At 32.0% G+C, this 19271-nt stretch overlaps 2 protein-coding genes across 5 annotated transcripts; both read left to right on the top strand.

Moving 5' to 3' along the window:
• The first annotated feature begins 17 nt into the window (after positions 1-17).
• On the top strand, positions 18-11037 carry LOC135138220 (mitochondrial-processing peptidase subunit beta). The gene is made up of 6 exons (XM_064068144.1): positions 18-126; positions 252-345; positions 399-529; positions 9653-10115; positions 10172-10455; positions 10519-11037. Exons 1-6 carry the CDS (start codon positions 61-63, stop codon positions 10912-10914), a joined length of 1434 nt encoding a protein of 477 aa, XP_063924214.1. The 5' UTR covers positions 18-60; the 3' UTR covers positions 10915-11037.
• A 159-nt stretch (positions 11038-11196) lies between these two features.
• LOC135138105 (uncharacterized) lies at positions 11197-18786 on the top strand. Of its 4 annotated transcripts, XM_064067969.1 has the most exons (6): positions 11197-11291; positions 11342-11525; positions 17076-17203; positions 17255-17391; positions 17447-18310; positions 18363-18786. In XM_064067969.1, exons 5-6 carry the CDS (start codon positions 18242-18244, stop codon positions 18699-18701), a joined length of 408 nt encoding a protein of 135 aa, XP_063924039.1. In that variant the 5' UTR covers positions 11197-11291; positions 11342-11525; positions 17076-17203; positions 17255-17391; positions 17447-18241; the 3' UTR covers positions 18702-18786. The 4 variants fall into 4 exon arrangements, with proteins under 4 accessions (XP_063924039.1, XP_063924036.1, XP_063924037.1 ...); XM_064067966.1 differs by lacking the exon at positions 18363-18786 and having other exon boundaries at positions 17447-18136; XM_064067967.1 differs by lacking the exon at positions 18363-18786 and having other exon boundaries at positions 11240-11284; positions 17447-18136.
• Positions 18787-19271: the final 485 nt, after the last annotated feature.

Below are 19271 nucleotides of genomic sequence, written 5' to 3'. Positions count from 1 at the left end.
GCCTTTGTCGGTAATATCAATTTCTTCCCAATGCAAAATTGACAGTTCACCGGATTAAACATGGCGTCCATCCTCAAATTGTCCAAATCCGTGGCAAAATTATCAAAAAATGGAAACATAATACAGGTAATTCGTTATAATTTGGTGAACGAAAAACTCTTATCGTTGTTAAAATGCACACGTAATTTAGTTGGTTCAAATTATGTAATTAAGACATTCGTTACGTAAGATAACCAACAAATGCATTTCAGGCTACTAAAACTTTACGAAACGCATCAACTGCTGCCGAACAGAAGCATGTTGTGCTGAATGTACCTCCTACAAATGTTACCACATTAGATTCAGGTATATTTTGTTCTGCTAGAGGTCAAGAGTTGAGGTTAACAAGCGTGTTTTAGGTATTAGGGTAGCTACCGAAGATTGGGGCTCACATACTGCCACGGTCGGGATTTGGATTGACGCAGGCAGTCGGTATGAGAACGCGAAGAATAATGGAGTTGCCCACTTCATGGAACATATGGCTTTTAAGGTTAGTGGCGAGAGTTTATAACAAAAAAAAAAAACTTTAAAATGTGTTGATTACTTAGTGATTCAGTAAAAATATGGCAAAATATAGTTTCATGAAATATATAATGATATTTTTCATAGAAGTGGTTTAAACACAAATTTGTCTGTTATTCCATAGTTCACAAAAAACATGATTAAAGATAGCCATGGATATTTGAAAGTGTGTCTTTGATTGTTGCATTTTTAATTCCAAATTCAGTTGGACAGGAATGTGACAAGACAAAAATTCTATCAAAGACAAATCTTCAAAAATGCCTTTGATTTTGTTTATTATTGGTCTCCCTGTATATGATGTTGAAGGAAAAGAATAGTATATTATTAGCCAAGGTTGCAGAGCCAAGCATTCTAGACCGAGCGCAAATTAGAACCCGAGACGCGCAGCGTCGAGGGCTCTAAGGGCGAGGTCTAGAAGTGGCTTTGCAACCGTGGTTAATGTACTATTTTTTTCACTAGTAGAAACCATAAGACAATAAACTGAAAAATAAACGTTCAATTTTTTGACACAACATGATTTTGTTTTGATTTCTAATCAAACTTAATCTAAATCTTCAACACAAAGAAAACCGTTTATATTTGTCGCTGAGTTAATCATTTTATCTTGTACCATCTACCAACTACCATGCGTATACTCAAGTAATGTTTGTAGCACACATTTGTTCATTTTTTAAGAAATAATCACATCAAACATTGCGTACATAACCTCAATTTTTCTTTTTGAACCGGTGGTAGCAAAAGTTGAATTTGCTACCACTAAATGAGTCGACATTTGCATGCGTCCAGGCTGCTAGTGAAAAAGATATTTTCAGCATTATCTATGTATAAATTGATTTTATGACAGTTTCCTATTGCTTCTCTTGCGAAATATTCCAATGGGGTTATATAACTTGTAGAATACGATTGTGTAAGTTTCTCGTTTGTAGGTGTATATCGTTTATATTTCGTTGTGTGCATATTGTATGTCGTAATTATTGAGCGTGATATTTTCGGAAAAAAAAATCAGTGATTGAAAGAAAAAACGAAATTTTGTTGTTTTCTTTTTAGTTTTTCATTCATTTGGAATTAAAGTTGTAGCAAGAAAAAATATTTTCATTTACGTTGCTAAGCATTAGTAGTGTTATTTATATCTTATATATCTTATTGAGGACCCGGGGTGGGCTAGTTAGCATCATGCTTGCCCGCTACACCTTGGGTCGTGGGTTCGATTCCCGCCATGGCTCTGGGTGTAACGTGTATGTCCCGTTCCCCTGTAATTGGGCCTCAGTGCCTGTTGGGGGACGTAATTAATAAAATAAAAAAATAAAATAAATAAATAAATATCTACAAAATTTATTTGAATATTTTTTAATTAATGTTAAGTTATACCTGTTCTTAAAATAAAAATTTGGTCTAGGGCAGTACATAAAATTTTCCTCGCCCCTGAAGTCCAGTCCAACAATTACATTTTCTTCGAAAAATAAAAACATCATTTCGTGATTTTTATTTTATTTTTTATGATAATTTAAAAAAGTTGAGGCGAATTCATAAACCACAATATGTATATTAAGACTAAATTTTTTTGATACCACAACAAAATGCGTACCTTTGTTTATATCTCTCCAAAATATTGTAATACAGACGTTAAAAATTTTGTGTATCTATACATATATTGCAAAAAAAAATGGGATTACGTGGCAACGTCGTATCCGAATTTTGAAAATAAATGGTTATAAGTTCCAAGAAGACGCCAATCAGAATATGTGAAAATGTATAGGATATTTCATTAAAAAAAGAATCGTCGATAAAGAAATATTTTTCTCAAAAAATATACAAAATGTAAGTACATAAAATTTTTGAAAAGTGTAACAATTTTATTTTTCTCATTTATGCTGCAATTAAATTATTGGAGAAGTAAATTTATTGGATTTCGTTTTCTAGGATTTAATAAGTGTATTTTCTTTCATATTGGCGAATAAAATTATGGACTGGTATCAAGTTTAGAAGCTGCAATTTTCGTAAATTCAATAGATTACGTTTTCTCGACCTTTCATGATCCCTAGAGTACGAAAAAATAAGTCTCCCGTTTACGTCTGTCTGTTGGTCTGTCTGTCTGTCTGTCCGTCCGTCCGTCCGTCTGTCCGTCTGCCGTTCCGATTTTTATTAGACAGATAATCTCCGATCTTAGAATATTTCGATTTTTAATTTTTCACTTTTTCGATATTTCAGTGTTACAGTTTTTCGATTTTACAATGTTAGCGATTCTATAACTTTTCCATGTTACAATTTTTGGGTTTTCCAATTTTTTTATTCGATTGGTGTTTGCTTCTTTCCACATTTTCGATTCATTATTTTTTTTTTATTTTTAAGTTTCCCGATTTTTAGTTTTTCCATGTTTCAATTTTCAAACCAATTTTCTTCTAAAATTGAAAAATCAAAAATGAGAAAACGAAAGGCATAAACTGAAAATTTTGAAAAATCTAAAAATGAAAATCAAGAATTTAAAAATTAAAGATATCAGAAAATCGGACAATTGAGAAATCCAAACATCGCAAAAAAGTGGAAAAATCGGTTAGTTGAAAAATCGAAGATTGAAAACTTTAAAAATTGAGTAAACAAAAAATTTAAAACCGAAAGAAACATTGAAAAAATAAAGGAAAAGAAAAAATGAAAAATTGTGATCGAGAAAATAAAAATTAAAAAATCGGGAAAATAAAAATAAAAATTTGTCGAAAGTTGTTTCGACAGAACTTCCCTCGCTCCTAAAGTACAGTGATACATATCCAGCATTGTCGAATATTTATTTATTTATGTTTATACATCGAAAGAATGTCACGTAGAAATTAGTATGATTTGAATGGAACCACAGTCGAACAAAATGATCTGAATAGTATAACTCTTATTATTATTATAAAGACGAGTTTTTCACATTTTCGAGGAAATGGAGTGACTCGTTCTTAATTTGACCAATATGAAATTGGTAATGAAGTGATCAACATGATACTAGTCACAGTACAAAAGAAAAGTAGTCACAGCGTATTACCAATGCAAGAAAAAAAAACGGCCAACTTCGGCATCGAACCACTACTGCAATGTCGTACGAATTCGCTGAACTTGGAATTATTTTTGCGAAAATTTGAACGTTTAGTGAAAAAATTAAAAGCGGATTCGTGCACTACAAATATAGGAGTATATTTTTATATAACCTTAAAATTATTTTAAAATACAATTCAATGAAATGACGTCATCAAATTGTTGGTGGGGGTGATTATCTAAATTTTGGGGTAGTATTTAACCATCTGCAAATGAAAAAACAAAAAAAATAAAACATTGAAAAATTGCAAATCGAAAAATTTAAGAAACGCGAAACTGAATATTTTAAAATTGGAAAACCAAAAAAATAAAATCAAAACACATAAAAATCGAATAAGTGAAAAAATGACGAAAATAAAAAACCGAAAAATTGCAAAATATAAACATTGAAAAAAATAAAACTCAGTGAAATGAAGACATGAAGTGGGCGGAGCTGAGTTTAGGTTTTTCTGAAAAGTTTTATAAACAAACAGTAGCTCCGCCCACGGACCCCCTCTTCATTCCAGTGACTACTCTTAATATTATTCAATTTTATCTTGCCAAGTACTAGCCCCGCCCACCCACCCTCTATTCTTCTAGAGAGTATATGATTTGCCAAATTAGTTTTATCTTAGAATGTATACGAAGCCCGCCCACCCACCCTCATCTTCTTACAGGGTATGTGATTTGTTAAAGTCAGTCTTATCTTAGCAAGTACTAACAAAAAATTAAAAATTGAAAAATTGCAAATAGAAAAATTGCAAAATCTGAAAACTGAAACATTCAGAAATTGGAAAATCGAAAAACTGAAAAATTTTAAAATGAAAATTCGAAGAATCGCTTATCTTAAAAATGAAAAAACAAAAAATGAAAAATTGAAAATCGAAAAATTGAAGAAACGAGAAACTGAAAAAATTAAAATTGAAAAAACAAAAATAAAATCGAAATATTGAAAAATCGAATAACTGAAAAAATAACGAAAATAAAAAACCGAAAATTGCAAAATATAAAAATTGAAAACCAAGTCAGTGAAATGAAGACAAGAAGTGGGCGGAGCTGAGTTTAGGTTTTTATAAAGGGCTTTATAAGCAAACAGTAGCTCCGCCCACCGACCCCCTCTTCATTCCAGTGGCTACTCTTAATATCATATCTTGATAAGTACTAGCCCCACCCACCCACCCTCTATTTTCTTAGAGGGTATATGATTTGCCAAAATTAGTTTTGTCTTAACATGTACTAGCCCCGTCCGCCCACCCTCTATCTTCTTAGAGGGTACGTGATTTGCCAAAATTAGTTTTATCTTAGCATGTACTAATATACATAGAGAATTTCACAACAATCAGTCAGCAGTTTCCGAGATTACTTGTCTATTAATAAAAATGGATACAGACACCAGACAGACGGACGGAAACGAAGACTACTTTTTTCGTACTGTAGGGGTCATGAAACATCGAGAAAACATAAATGTGGCACTAAATTGACAAACTAAAAAATCGAAAAATGAAAAATTGTAATATCGAAGAATTGTAAAATTGAAAAATTCCAAAAGAAACATTTGAAAATTTTGGAAGTCGATACATTGAAAAATTGCATATCGAGTAATAATTAACGAAACGATAAGTTGAAAAATCGAAAAATTAAGTCTAGAAAATGGAAAAATTGAGAAATATGAAATTGAGTAATCGAAAAGATTAAAAATCGAAAGACGAGAAACTGAGAAAGAAAAAATTGAAGAAACGAAAAATTGAAAAATCGAATAATAATTGGAAAATTCAAAAATTGATACCTAATCAAGTGAAATATTTGTAAAGGAAAACCCTAAAAATTGTACATCCAAAGTTATAAAATCGAAAAATATCAGAATGAAAAACCGATGTTATTTCTTCAACTGTTCCCGTTGTTTCTTTGAAAAATCGAAAGATTGGGAAACGAAAAATTGAAGAAACCAGAAATTGAAGAATAAATTAATAATTTTTCGAAAATGCTTGATATGTCTCATTGTACAATCGCACGCAAATGTTTTGAGCCTATGGGCGGATCGTTTTTGCCTGCCCTCACCGAAGAAGGCGGTCCAAATCCTTCAAGGGCAGAATTTGTAGGTAGGCTCAAACTACAACGAAATTCACATTTTACCCTATAAAATTTTATTGACAATAACGGGACGGACAGTAGTTATTTGATAAGAAATATTTATGGCTCACACCAGTTCTCACGAATTTGTCGGAGAAGATTTAGCAAAATAATGGTTACTTTCGTTCGTGAGTAACCATAGTCCGGACATGAATTATTTTGCTTTCTAACATCTTTCGACCAATTGTTCCGTATAAAAAATTTCATCACTTTTTCAAATAAAATACTCTTAAAAAAAACGATATTGTCGTTGAGTGACATGTAACTGGCATAATAATAAAAACGTGCCATTTTTGTTAACTGATATTTTTTTCATAAATGTCGCAAAATTATTAAATTTGTCTAATCATCCCCACCAATAATGTGATGACGTCACTTCAAATTTATGCATAGTAAATGGGTTTTAAATTGTATACAGTAACATAGTCCTACACATGTAGTTTATGACTCCGTGTTGAGTTTTTATCCAAAACGTCCAAATTTTTGGAAAAAAAAATCAAAATTATAAATCAAATATGCGCAAAATCAAAAATCGGAAAAACTGAAAATGGCTAATCAAAAAATCGAAAATTCAATGAATCAAACCTAGGTCGATCGAAAAGTGGAAATTCACAAACCTCAAAAATCGAAAAATCGAAAATTGAAAAACGGGAAAACCAAAAAATCGAAAAGTCAAAAATTTGTAATATTGAAAATTAAAAAAATCAAAAACAAAAATAAAAAAATCGGAAATTAAAATAATCAAAATATATTAAGTAAAAAAAATTGCAAAGCCTAAAAACTGAAACGAACAGAAAAATCGAAAAAACAAAAAATTGGAAAAACAAAAATTCGAAAAATCTAAAATCGAAAAAGTGGAAAATGGAAAATCTGAATAAAGAAACTTGAAAATTCTGAAAATTGGAAAATCGAAAACCAAAAAATCGGAAAGTAACAAAATTGAAGTCTAGTTGAGAATGGAAAAATTGGAAAACCGAAAATTCTAAAAATCGACAATGGACAAATTGAAAATCGCAAAATTTAAATTGAAAAATTGAACATAGAAAAATTGATGAATTGAAAAATCGAAAATTCGACTACTCAAATTTTCTAAAAATCGAAAAATCATAAAACTGAAAAATCCAAAATTCTAATCATCGAAAGTCTGAAAACTGAAAATCGAAAATTCTGAAAAGCGGAAAATAGAATATCGAAAAATTTAAAAGAAAGAAAATTGAAGTCTAAAAACCGAAGAATGGAAAAATTAAAAATCAAAAATTCGAAAAATCAAAACCGAAAAGTTCAAAGATTTAAAAAGGAAAATCGAAAAATCAAGAATCTGAAAATTGAAACTCAAATTCGGAAAATCGAAAAGTAAAAAAATTGAAGTCTAAAAGCTGAAGAATGGAAAACTGAACAATCGAAAATTCGAAAATCAAATATCGAAAAATCGAAAATTTGATGAATCAGATATGCGAAAAACAGAAAATCTGAAAATACAAAACTGAAAAACCGAAAATCTAAAAATGGAAAAACCGAAAATCGAAAATTCAATGAATATAATACGTAGGTCGATCGAAAAACCGGAAATTCACAAATCTGAAAAATCGGAAATTTGCAAGATTGAAAAACCGAAAATTGAAAAATCAAAAAACCGAAAAATGGAAAATTCAAAAATCGAAAAATAGGAAAACCGAAAATTCGAAAATTCATAATATTGAAAACTCTAATAGTCGACAATTCAAAAATTGAAAAGTAAACAAATTTCAAAGCCTAAAAAGTGACGAACAGAAAAATCGAAAACTCGTAAAATCATAAAGTGGAAAACCGAAAAATCGAAAAATTAAAAAATCGGAAATCGAAAAATGAAAAAAAAAACGAAAATTCAAAAATCGAAAAATTAAAAAAAAAACGAAAACTATCTAAAAATGGAAAAATCGAAATGCTCAAAAATCGAAAATTCGATTAATCAATATTCTAAAAATCGAAAAAACGGACACAAATCCACAAATCTGAAAAATCGAAAATCGAAATATCAAGACTCGAAAAATTAAAAAACCGAAAAATTGAAAAATCCCAAATCGAAAAATGAAAAAACCAAAAATTCAAAAATCAAACTATCGGAAAGTAAAATAATCGAAAAATGGAAAAATAAAACAAATCGCAGAACCATAAAAACTGAAACAAACAGGAAAATCGAAAAACCACAAAATCGGAAAAACGAAAATCGAAAAATCGCAAATCGAAAAATCGCAAATCGAAAAATCGCAAATCGAAAAATCGCAAATCGAAAAATCGTAAAATCAGAACATGGAAAATCGAATACTCGAAAATTGAAAAATCGAAGGTCAAAATAATCGAAAAATGGAAAAATAAAACAAATCGCAGAACCATAAAAACTGAAACAAACAGGAAAATCGAAAAACCACAAAATCGGAAAAACGAAAATCGAAAAATCGCAAATCGAAAAATCGCAAATCGAAAAATCGTAAAATCAGAACATGGAAAATCGAATACTCGAAAATTGAAAAATCGAAGGTCGAAAAATAAAAAAACCGAAAAATCGAAAAATTTAATGATTAATGGAAAATCGAAAAATCGAGAATAGAAGAATTAAAAAACCGGAAAACTGAAAAATCGGAAATCGAAGAATTAAAAACGTAAAATCGAAAATTCAAAAATCAAAAAAATCGGAAAGTAAAATATAATCGAAAAATGCAAAAAAATTGCAGCAAACTCTAAAAACTGACCAGCAGAAAAATCAACAAATCGAAAAACGGAAAACCGAAAACTCGAAAATTCAAAATACCGCAAATTTGAAAAATCGCAAAATGGGAAAGTAAAAAATCGAAAAGTTGATAGAAAAATGGAAACTGAAAAATCTAATTAGATGAAACGGTTGGTCGAAAAAACGAAAAATCGAAAATAGAAGTGATCTTTTTTTGAGACAGCCTGTAGAAGTAAATCTAAAAAATATTACTGCAATGATAAATCACAGGTACTGACTCATCATATCAAATTTTGCCATGACGTCATGCATTTTTTGGCGAAGATAAGCAAATACATTTTGATCGTGGCTTTGAAAGTATTCTTCGACTTTCGTTCCATTTCAAAATTTACTCTTTATATATTTCAGTGGTTACAACGAGTTCACTAACTACGCTGAAGTAAGCGAAGATTAAATTTGTGAAGTTTATAAACTGAACATTTTTTTTGTTTTTTGAAATGTAGTACACTTCAATAAAATAAATTTACTCAGTCATTTTTTTTGAGTCACCCTGTCTGTATAAACAAATCCAAAAAATATAAATGGAATGGTAAATCACAAGTATAGACTCATCATATTCTGAACATTTTAGATAGGGTATTTATAAAATTAAAACTAATTCAGAGTAAGAATTTGGTCAACACAAATTTCGTTGTAGTTTGAGCCTACCTACAAATTCTGCCCTTGGACGATTTGTACCGCCTCCTTCGGTGACGACCGGCAAAAATGATCCGCCCATAGGCTCAAAACATTTGCGTGCGATTGTACGAGGGAAGTTCTGTCGAAACAACTTTCGACCAATTTTTATTAGATATATTACATTTTATATGTATGTTAGGAACATCGTGTAAATGATAAAACGCTAACCAAAATTTATCTAATCATCTCCGCCAATAATTCGATGAAAAATTGTGCAGGAACATTTTGCGTAGATAAGGTGACCTAAATTTTTTGAAATGACACTCCTATACGCGTGGTTTATGAATCCGCCTGAATTTCTAGCGTTTAAACGATTGATTTATTTTGAATAGGACTCGGGCTAATGCAATATGACACTCGTCAGTAATAAAGAATGTCTTTATTATATAGAAACATAAATACGTTCAACAGTTTACTAGTTGACCTGAAATTTATTAGTTGACGAGAAACATTTTTCGTTTTTAGGGGACAGGCAAAAGAAACCAAACCCAACTCGAGATCGAAATCGAAGACATGGGCGCCCAACTCAACGCCTACACCAGCCGGGAGCAAACAGTCTACTATTCCAAATGCCTCTCCAAAGACGTACCCAAAGCCATCGAAATCCTGGGCGACATCGTCCAAAACGCCAAACTCGGCGAGGCCGAGATCGAACGCGAACGCAGCGTCATCCTCCGCGAGATGCAAGAAGTGGAATCCAACCTCCAGGAAGTCGTCTTCGACCATTTGCACGCCATCGCCTACCAAGGCACACCGTTGGCCAACACCATCCTTGGACCTACAGCCAACATTCGTTCCATTAACGCCAACGACTTGAGGTGCTACCTCGATAACCACTACAAAGCCTGTCGAATCGTCGTCGCGGGAGCCGGAGGGGTCAACCACGACGAGTTGGTCAAGTTGTGCCAGCAGCACTTGGGGAAACTGAGTAAGTGAGGGTGATTACGGGTGTTGGGGATTCTATTTTTTTTTTTTTTTGTGAAGACAACACCTACCCGGATGAGATCCCGATTTTGGCTCCGTGCAGGTTCACGGGTTCCGAAATTCGTGTCCGGGATGACTCGCTTCCGTTGGCTCATATCGCGATAGCTGTGGAAGGTGCGGGATGGACGGACCCAGATACCTTGACTTTGATGGTAGCGTCGACTTTGTTGGGTGCGTGGGATAGGTCCCAGGCTTCGGCGAAGCAGAATGCCACTACTTTGGCTAGAGCTAGTGCGGAGGGTGAACTCTGCCACTCGTACCAAAGCTTCAACACCTGCTACAAGGTATACCATAACTCTTAACTCTTAAAACAGTTGTTTATTGCTTGTATCTATTATTCTACGTAGGACACTGGTCTCTGGGGCATTTACTTCGTCTCTGACCCCCTGAAGATCGAAGATATGGTCTACAACATCCAGGAAGAACTGATGAGGTTGGCAACCAGCGTGACGGAAGGCGAAGTAGAGCGGGCCAAGGCTCTCTTGACAGCAAATACTCTTCTGCAATTGGACACTTCTACCGCGGTTTGCGAAGATATCGGACGGCAGTTGTTGTGTTATGGAAGGAGGTTGCCTCCTCATGAGTTGAGTCATAGAATTAACTCAATAACTGCCCAGAACGTCAGAGATGTGTGCTACAAGTACATTTATGATAGATGTCCAGCGGTTGCAGCAGTAGGACCTGTGGAACAATTGCCCGATTACAATAGGATTCGCAGCTCCATGTACTGGTTGCGTGTCTAAATTTATTTATCATCTAAATTAATTCAGATAGTAAGTATTGTTCACGAGAAAAATTGAAATGTAAATAAGTGTCAAGAAGATTTCGTTCCGTTTTTGTTAATTTAATAAATGTTCACAACCTGAGGGGTGTGTTTTTTTATCTGGTTTCTCGATTTTTGAGGACTTGAATCCATCAACGTCGCAATTTCTCCCTTTAATATAAGCGGCAACGTGGCTACGAATTTTAAGGGAAAAGGAAAACAAGGTTAGGTGAAGGTGAATTTACTTGTTTTGTGACATCTGTCAGTTCCTGAATTAAAATATCGAAAATAAGCGTAAAATGTAAGAAGCGAGAACACGAGAAAGTGCATTGAAAAATACAGATCACGAAGTTATTTGTGAGAATAGCCATATGTGCTGACGTATTTTCTAACTCCTAATCTTCCAGCTCGTGATAGCGTCTAAGACATCGTTACGACTAGTGGAGTCTGAATTTCAACCGAATTTATAATTATTGATGGAATATATTTGTGGCGGCCATTTTGGATAATTTTTTCAGAGTATTATAGAATTCAGATTTCTTGCGACTGCCACGACTTTTAGTTGAAATCAATTTGTGCCCAGTATTAAATGTATGTAATATACAACATACAGTAGTGTTAGATATCTAAAATGATTGTGTATAAAATGTTAAACTTTTAATTTTACACACAAAAATTTTGGAATGTTTTTCTTTTAAATTGCCATTTAGTTAAATGTGGTGCCAGACTCTTCAATACCTTACAGTTTATTAACGCATCTTTTAATTTTTTGTTTAATAAATTTGTTTGCGAGGTTTGCTTCAATTTTGATTTTCATTCTTGGTGCTTGCGTAAAATTTTGTTTTGACTTGACCATCAAAGTCTTTATAAGTAAGGTCTGCATATGGTAGTAGCATAGATTAATATAAATGCGACATACAGGCTGATTTTGCAAAACCACCCTTACTGACATTGTAGTCCTCAACCGCCAAAGGCAAGCGCCAAATTTAAATAGTCGATGCCAATAAAAAAAATTGACTCACTACAACTCGTCGCCTGAGAACTTGTTTGATTTACAGACCAGAGCGCGCTCAGGCCAATGTCGACTCTAAGCGTTCAGAAGCGATTTGGTTGGTTTAGAGTATAATTTCTGCGGGGAATAGTTGTTTGGTCGGTTTTTATAACGACTAAGTGAATATTTTTGGTACACATTTAGTTTAACTAAGAATGAATTCTTTATTTGTGTTTTATTCTAGCAAGACGTCTTAGGCCCGGTTTAGGGTTTATAGGACGTCGTGTTAAATTTTAACAGTGAGTTAAGTTAACTCGCATTCCCATTGGCTGAAGTACCTGGTTTTGACCAATGAGATGTCAGCATTTCAAATTAACTGGATGTTAAAATTTAACACGCAATTAAATATTTAACTCGCGTTCTATAAACCGGCGTTATCGAAATATCGAAGAACTAAAAAATCGAAATATCCAAGAACTAAAAAATCGAAACATCGAAACACTGAGAAATCGAAAAATCAAAAGATCAAAAAATCGTGGAGTCGAAAAGTCGGAACAATTGAGAAACCGAAATAGGTCAAAATCGAAAAATCGAAAAGTTAAAAATTGAACAATTTATAAATTGGGAAATTGACAATCAAAATGTCGAAATATCTAAATCTCAATAAATTGAGAAATCAAAAAACTTAAAATTCGAAAAATTGAAAAATTGAGAAATTGAAAGATCCAGAGAACGAGAAATCGAAAAGTGATGAAGTCGAAAAATAGAGAAATCGACAAACAAAAGTTGAAAAATTGGAAAAGCAGAAAAATCAAAAAACGAAAAAATGGAAAACTGGAAAAACTGAGAAACCAAAATAGGCCAAAATAAAAAATTGAAAAATGATAAATCGAAAACCTGAACAATCAAATCTCGATAAATCGGGAATCAAAAATTAACAAATCGAAAAATTGGAAAACAGAACATCTAAAACCAGGAAGTCGAAAAACAGAAAGATTAAGATATATTGAAAAATTAAAATTTTAAAACATTGAAAAATCTAAAATTTAAAAATCCAAAAATTGAAAAATCGAAAAAGTAAAAAGGTTGACACATCGAAAAACCCAGAAGTCAAAAATAGAAAAGCCGAAGAATTGAAATATTGAAAAATCCTAAAACTGAAAAATCGGAAAATCAAAAAGTGAAATCGAAAAATAGAAACCTTAAAAAATCGAAAAATTGAAAAATCAAAAACCTGAAAAATAAAAAAAATTAAAGAATTGAAGAACAGGAAAATCGAAACACTCGAAGGTCAAGAAATGGGAAAATTGGGAGTTTATAAAAGTCAAACTTGAAAGATTAAAAAATCGAAAATTTGACAAAATGACAATCGAAAAACAGAAAATTTAAAACCGGGAAGTCGAAAAATCAAAAGATTAAGAAATCGAAACATTTGAAAAAAACGAAAACTTGAAAAATTGAAATATCGAAGAACTGGAACGAAAAGTCGAGAAATCGAAAAATCTAAAATTTTAAAAATTAAAAAATCTAAAATTTAAAATTTGAAAAATTGAAAAATCGAAAAAGTAAAAAATCGACACATCGAAAAATCCAGGAGTCAAAAATCGAAGTCCAAGAATCGAAATATTGAAAAATCCCAAAACTGAACTATCGAAAAACTGAAAAATGAAAGAAAAACTAAAAATGGAAAACTAAATCGAGAAATCAAAACATTGAAAAATCGAAAAATTTAAAACAACAATTGAGAATAGAAAATATAAAACCGGAAAATCGAAAGATTAAGCAATCGAAAAATTGAAAAATCGAAAAAGTAAAAAATCGACACATCGAAAACTCGAGAAGCCAAAAATCGAAAAGTCCAAGAATCAAAATATTGAAAAATCCCAAAGCTGGAATATCGAAAAACTGAAAAATGAAAAAAACACTGAAAAATGGAAAACCTGAAAAATCCGAAAACTGAAATATCCAAAAACTGAGGACCTAAAAAGTCAGAAAATTGAGCAATAGAAAAATCCAAAAAGTGGAGTCGAAAAATTGAAACCTTAAAAAAATTTAAAAATAAAATATCAGAAACCTAAAAAATCGAAAAATTAAAGAATTGAAGAACAGGAATATCGAAACCCTGGAAAGTCAAGAAATGGGAAAATCAAAACATCGATTAATTGGAAAATCGAAAAATTGACAGTTTATAAATGTCAAATTTGAAAAATTGAAAAATCGAAAATTTGAAAAAACGACAATTGAAAAACAGAAATTCTAAAGCTGGGAAGTCGAAAAATCGATTGATTAAGGAATCAAAACATTTGAAAAATTCGAAAATTTGAAAAATTAAAATATCGAAAAATTGAAAAATCCAAAACTTAAAAATCGAAAAATTGAAAAAACGACAATTGAAAAGCAGAAAATCTAAAACCGCGAAGTCGAAAAATCGAAAGATTTAGAAATCGAAACATTTGAAAAATTGAAATATGGAAGAGCTGAAACGAAAAATCCAGAAATCGAAAAATCTAAAATTTTAAATATTGAAAAATTAAAATACCAAAAAATTGAGAAATCTAAAATTTAAAAATTGAAAAAGTAAAATGTCGACACATCTAAAAATCCAGAAGTCAAAAATGGAAAAGTCGAAGAACAGAAATATTGAAAAATACCAAAACCGAAATATTGAAAAACTGAAAAATGAAAGAAAAAGTGACGAATCGAAAAACTAAAAAATCCCAAAACTGAAATATCCAAAAAGAATCTAAAGAATCGAAAAATTGAGAAATCGAAAATTCGAAACCTTATAGAAATCGAAAAATTGAAAAATCAAAAACCTGCAAAATCGTAAGATCCAAAAATTGAATAATAAGTAAACTGAAAAATCCCAAAACTGAAATGTCCAAAAACTGAGAAATTAAAAAATTGAAAAATTGAGAAATCGAAAAATTAAAAAAGTGAAGTTCAAAAATCGAAATCTGAAAAAATAGAAATATTGAAAAATCAAAAAACCTGAAAAATCAATTAATTGAAAAATCGACAAATAAAGATTTTATAAAAGTAAAAAATTGAAAAATCGAAATATTTAAAAATCGAAAAATTGAAGAGAAAAACTGAAAACCGAGAAATTGAAAAATTGAGAAATTGTATAATCCAAAAATTGAAAAATAAATAGGAGTGAACTGAAAAGTCCCCAAACTAAAATTTCGAAAAACTGAGAATTAGAAAGTTGAAACAGCAGAAATTATGGTCGAAACCGGTTAGGATGTGTATCAGATCACGGATCATGGCTTATAAATCAAATTGTTTCCGAATGCTTAGAGTCGAAAACAAAGCAAAATCTGAAATAAAGTAACTGGATGCAAATACACAAGTTGTTACAGGCGTGTGGCAGCAAATTTATATTATGGTAGTCAACAAGAGCACAAAATTTTAATAAACAAATTATGCAGCCGCAGCGGTTCCAGAGCGCTATAAGAGTGTGCCGATCGAACTGTGTCAATTTCATTCTAGAGCACAACAAAATACTCATAGGAGCGGAGTTTGGGACTCCCGGTCGTGGCTGTTCTCCCCCACGCCGTAAAGCAATTCTCTGGTACGGACAAACCGTACGAGTAGGCCGTTACGGTCGCAAACTCGCAGTTGGGTCGCGGCTATGGGGTAGAAGCCGACAGCGTTACGTCATTTCGACCTGCGTCTTTTGTACAGATGGCGCGATAAATCCCTCCAGTTCGACTAAGAACCGCGCACTCCACTTCCACCACGTGTTTCTGCGTTATTTAACCTCAATTCCATGTTCAATTCTTATAACTCTAATATTAACGACAACTGAACAAGTGTTAAAGTTTCAAAAGAGCAATAAACAACATTTAAATTCGCCATACAATCTTTGGGCATCAGATAATTTATATGATGGAAAGAAACATTCATCAACAAAATATTTACATTAAAAAACTCGCCAAGAGTTATAAAAACAAAAGATCTGGTGTGAAATAAAACTTGTGTAGACAAAAATATTACGTGAGGTTAGAACCTGCAGAGCATGAAAATTTACCTTCAATTTAAATTATACAATAAAGAAAATTACTGAAGTTAAAATTGTGAGATAGAGAAAAATTGTATGAGGTGAAAAATTGCAAAACTAACAAATTTACACGAAATTAATTATCTTTAATCCCCCCCGATATGATATTTTGAACTCTGCTGCACTTTTCTACCGTCTTTTTCCACAGTGGGACAACGGTGGGTTAATTCAACTGCCGTAAATAAACTAATGGCAATCTTGTGTGAAGAATTAAGAAGTGTTATAATGTAACACTTAAAAGTATGCATCCAAAAACTTATTTAAAATTTGACAAACAAAATCAAACCTGACTAAGTGAATTCTCATTAAAACTTAAACTCCTGTGAGTGTTTATCTAAACAAATTCCTGATGTGAAATTGTGTTAGAACTAGTTAACGATTAAAACCTAACCTGATCTGTGAATTTACAAACAATGGATCAAATTTACTTAAAACTGTAGTTAGCTTTGAAAATATTGTCATCGATTTGTCAGTGTGTACTGAAAAGCAAACTTCTACATCCAGGTTTAAAACTAGTTACTACTATTTCCTTAACGGACACCTCTACATAGGGGACACCTCTAGTCAACGCAAATATTTGTTTTCTTTTTTTTTGCTAATTTATACGTCATGTGTCAATAGTGAATGGTTCTTTGATAAAATAATGATCACTAGTTAAATTAATAATTTTGTTTTTTTTTAAGCCAAAATTATTTTTTCGTCTACTCCTTTTGCAAGCTTTCGCTTCCTCCATTTCCAAAAATTCGTATACTCTTTTTCATATGAATGCTTGGATTTTGCGGGCACCACTTTATTGATAACTGCGTCCAAAGCTTCGTCCAGAACTGTTGAGGGTACAAAAAATTTGTTTTCGCCTTTATCACAAGTTTAGAAGAATGTAAACAACAGGTTGTTACATTTATCAGTGTTGTTTAATCACTGACATACTAAATTTTTTCCAAAGATGAGTCGACCGCAATTTATGCTATTCATTGATTGGACACTGAAAAATAGTAGAACAGAAAAGTAACAGAAAAACTCGAAACCGAAAAAGTCAATAACCTATACAACTACAAATATAGATATTATAAATTGCACAAACTTCCAGATTTCTGTTACGAGCCACCCGATAACAAGATATCGTTCAGTGCAACGTAAGAAAACAACAGTTATTTTTAGAACTGCCTTTGTGAAGTAAACATTAACGCTATGACCGACAACAACAAACCAATCTCGGTATGTATAATCAAGTTCTCTGATAACAATAAAATAATAATATATTTTCAGTTTTTGGACATATTTTGTGCCATTAGACTGAACGATTTTAACAAATTCAAGAACCTCATTGAAAAATCGCCAAATAAATGGCTCCGAGCTCAAAAACATGGTTTTGACATTATACAACATATCTTGCAAAGAAATAGGTCAGTGCATTAAACTTTTTTAAGTAGTGGCTCATCGTTATTATTCTGCTTTCAGAAAAGAGATGTTCCTCTATTTGTTAAATTTTCAAGACATGATGGATTTGGAAAAGGTCCTGGTCTACATTCTCACTCACAACAACGACAATGAAAACGATTATTACGCTTGTGAAATTATCAAAAAAGGTGTCTTCTTACATGGAAGGTACATCGGAGGACGAAATTTTCTACACTGGTCTGTAGAAAAAAATTGGATAAATATGACAAGACTGTTGCTGGATAAAGGAATGAGTGTCAATATCGTCGACAAAAACGGACACACAGTATTGCAGAAAGTAATAGAAAGAGGTCGTTCTAGTAACGATTACGAATACATTGTCATGCTGCTCTTTTATGGAGCAAACGTTTGTCTTCGAAATTCAGACGGGTACAACGCTTTTGAACTCGCTGTTACACAGAACCACTCAAAATCTGTTCAAGAATCCCTATTTTATCGTACGCTTGATGAAAGAGCCCGCGGTAAAACGCACTTCAAAGTGTTGTTTAAATTAATCAAAAGCGGCTCTCCATTTTCAGCCAAGTATTTTAGCATCATGTTACGCAGTGCATAATAGATTCATCTTAAACTTATTAAGTGTTAGAAATAATAATAATAATAAACATTTACTTTAAAAAAATATTTGCGGACGCGGTTCCCATTGTTACTAATTCACCATTTGATTTGAGCAACAATAAAGCATAACCATTTTTCCATGGTTTTTATAAACATCCTTTTACCTTCAGTAACATCATACCGTATCATTCATCTCTCTATATAAATTCGAAAAACCGAGAAACTTCACTCATTCAAAACATGTTTGCTGCAACTTTAGTACTCTGTGGGGCCTTTTCAGCTGTGGTCACTAGCTCCGAAGTCTTCAGAGTAAGTTTATTAATTAATATGCATTTTTTATTGTTTAAATTGTTTACTGCAGGCACTAGATGTCACTAAATTAGTCCAAGAATGTGCCCAAGAAACTAATACTCCTGAATCTGAATACAACAATGCCGAACTACTGTTTTCTCCGCCACCTGAAAATGTTCTTTGCATGGCAAAATGTTTAGCTGAAAAACTGGAAATCCTTGATTCCGATGGGACAATAATTGAGGAAAAAGTGTCTGAAATTATAGAAGATTTTCCCGAGGATTTGCAGACTGCTGTGGTAGAATGTAATGAGAAAATTAAGAAAGTTGGCAGTTGTGGTGACGTGGAAGAGTACCGGAAATGTATACAACCTGCTGTGGAAAAAGTGAAGAAGATGTATCATCCATAATTTAGTTAATTTTTGTTTGACCAAGTTGCAACCAAGTTGTACATAGAATATATTTTGTTATATGCTAGTTTTAAAAAAATAAAATATTGGCAAAACATTTAAATTATTATTTTCATAGCTTCCAGCACTTTTCATTGGTTTACATAAAATAAACTGCCTAATTTACTCCTCTAAAAGCGAACACATTAAGAAAACTAAATCGTAATATTTTGCTTATCTAAATACGATTTGAAATGACGTCATCAAATTTTTGGTGGGAACTGTAACATCTAAATCTTAGGTTTAAAGTATAGCCACTGGAAACAATATCCGCATTATTAATCAAATTTTTCTCTTGATTGGCGAACGACTATTTCATGTTTTCTCGACGTTATGGTCCTTAAAATATGAAAAATCTGTGACTTTAGGAATATTTTGTAGATAGATAAAATGGGCTGCTGTTCGTCTATCTGTCTGTCTGTCGTTTGTTGTCTGCATCGCTTTTTATTACACAGATATTCTTCGAAACTACTGGGCCGATTGTTGTCAAATTTTATATATTTTTTAGTAAATACCATTTGGATCGAACCA

This window comes from Zophobas morio, unplaced genomic scaffold (assembly GCF_036711695.1).
Source record: "Zophobas morio isolate AGI-343-1 ecotype UQ-CSIRO unplaced genomic scaffold, CSIRO_AGI_Zmor_V1 ptg000030l, whole genome shotgun sequence".
Taxonomy (NCBI): Eukaryota; Metazoa; Arthropoda; class Insecta; order Coleoptera; family Tenebrionidae; genus Zophobas; species Zophobas morio.
The sequence above is the reverse complement of the archived record's forward strand: the minus strand, read 5'-3'. Positions and strand labels throughout refer to the sequence as shown.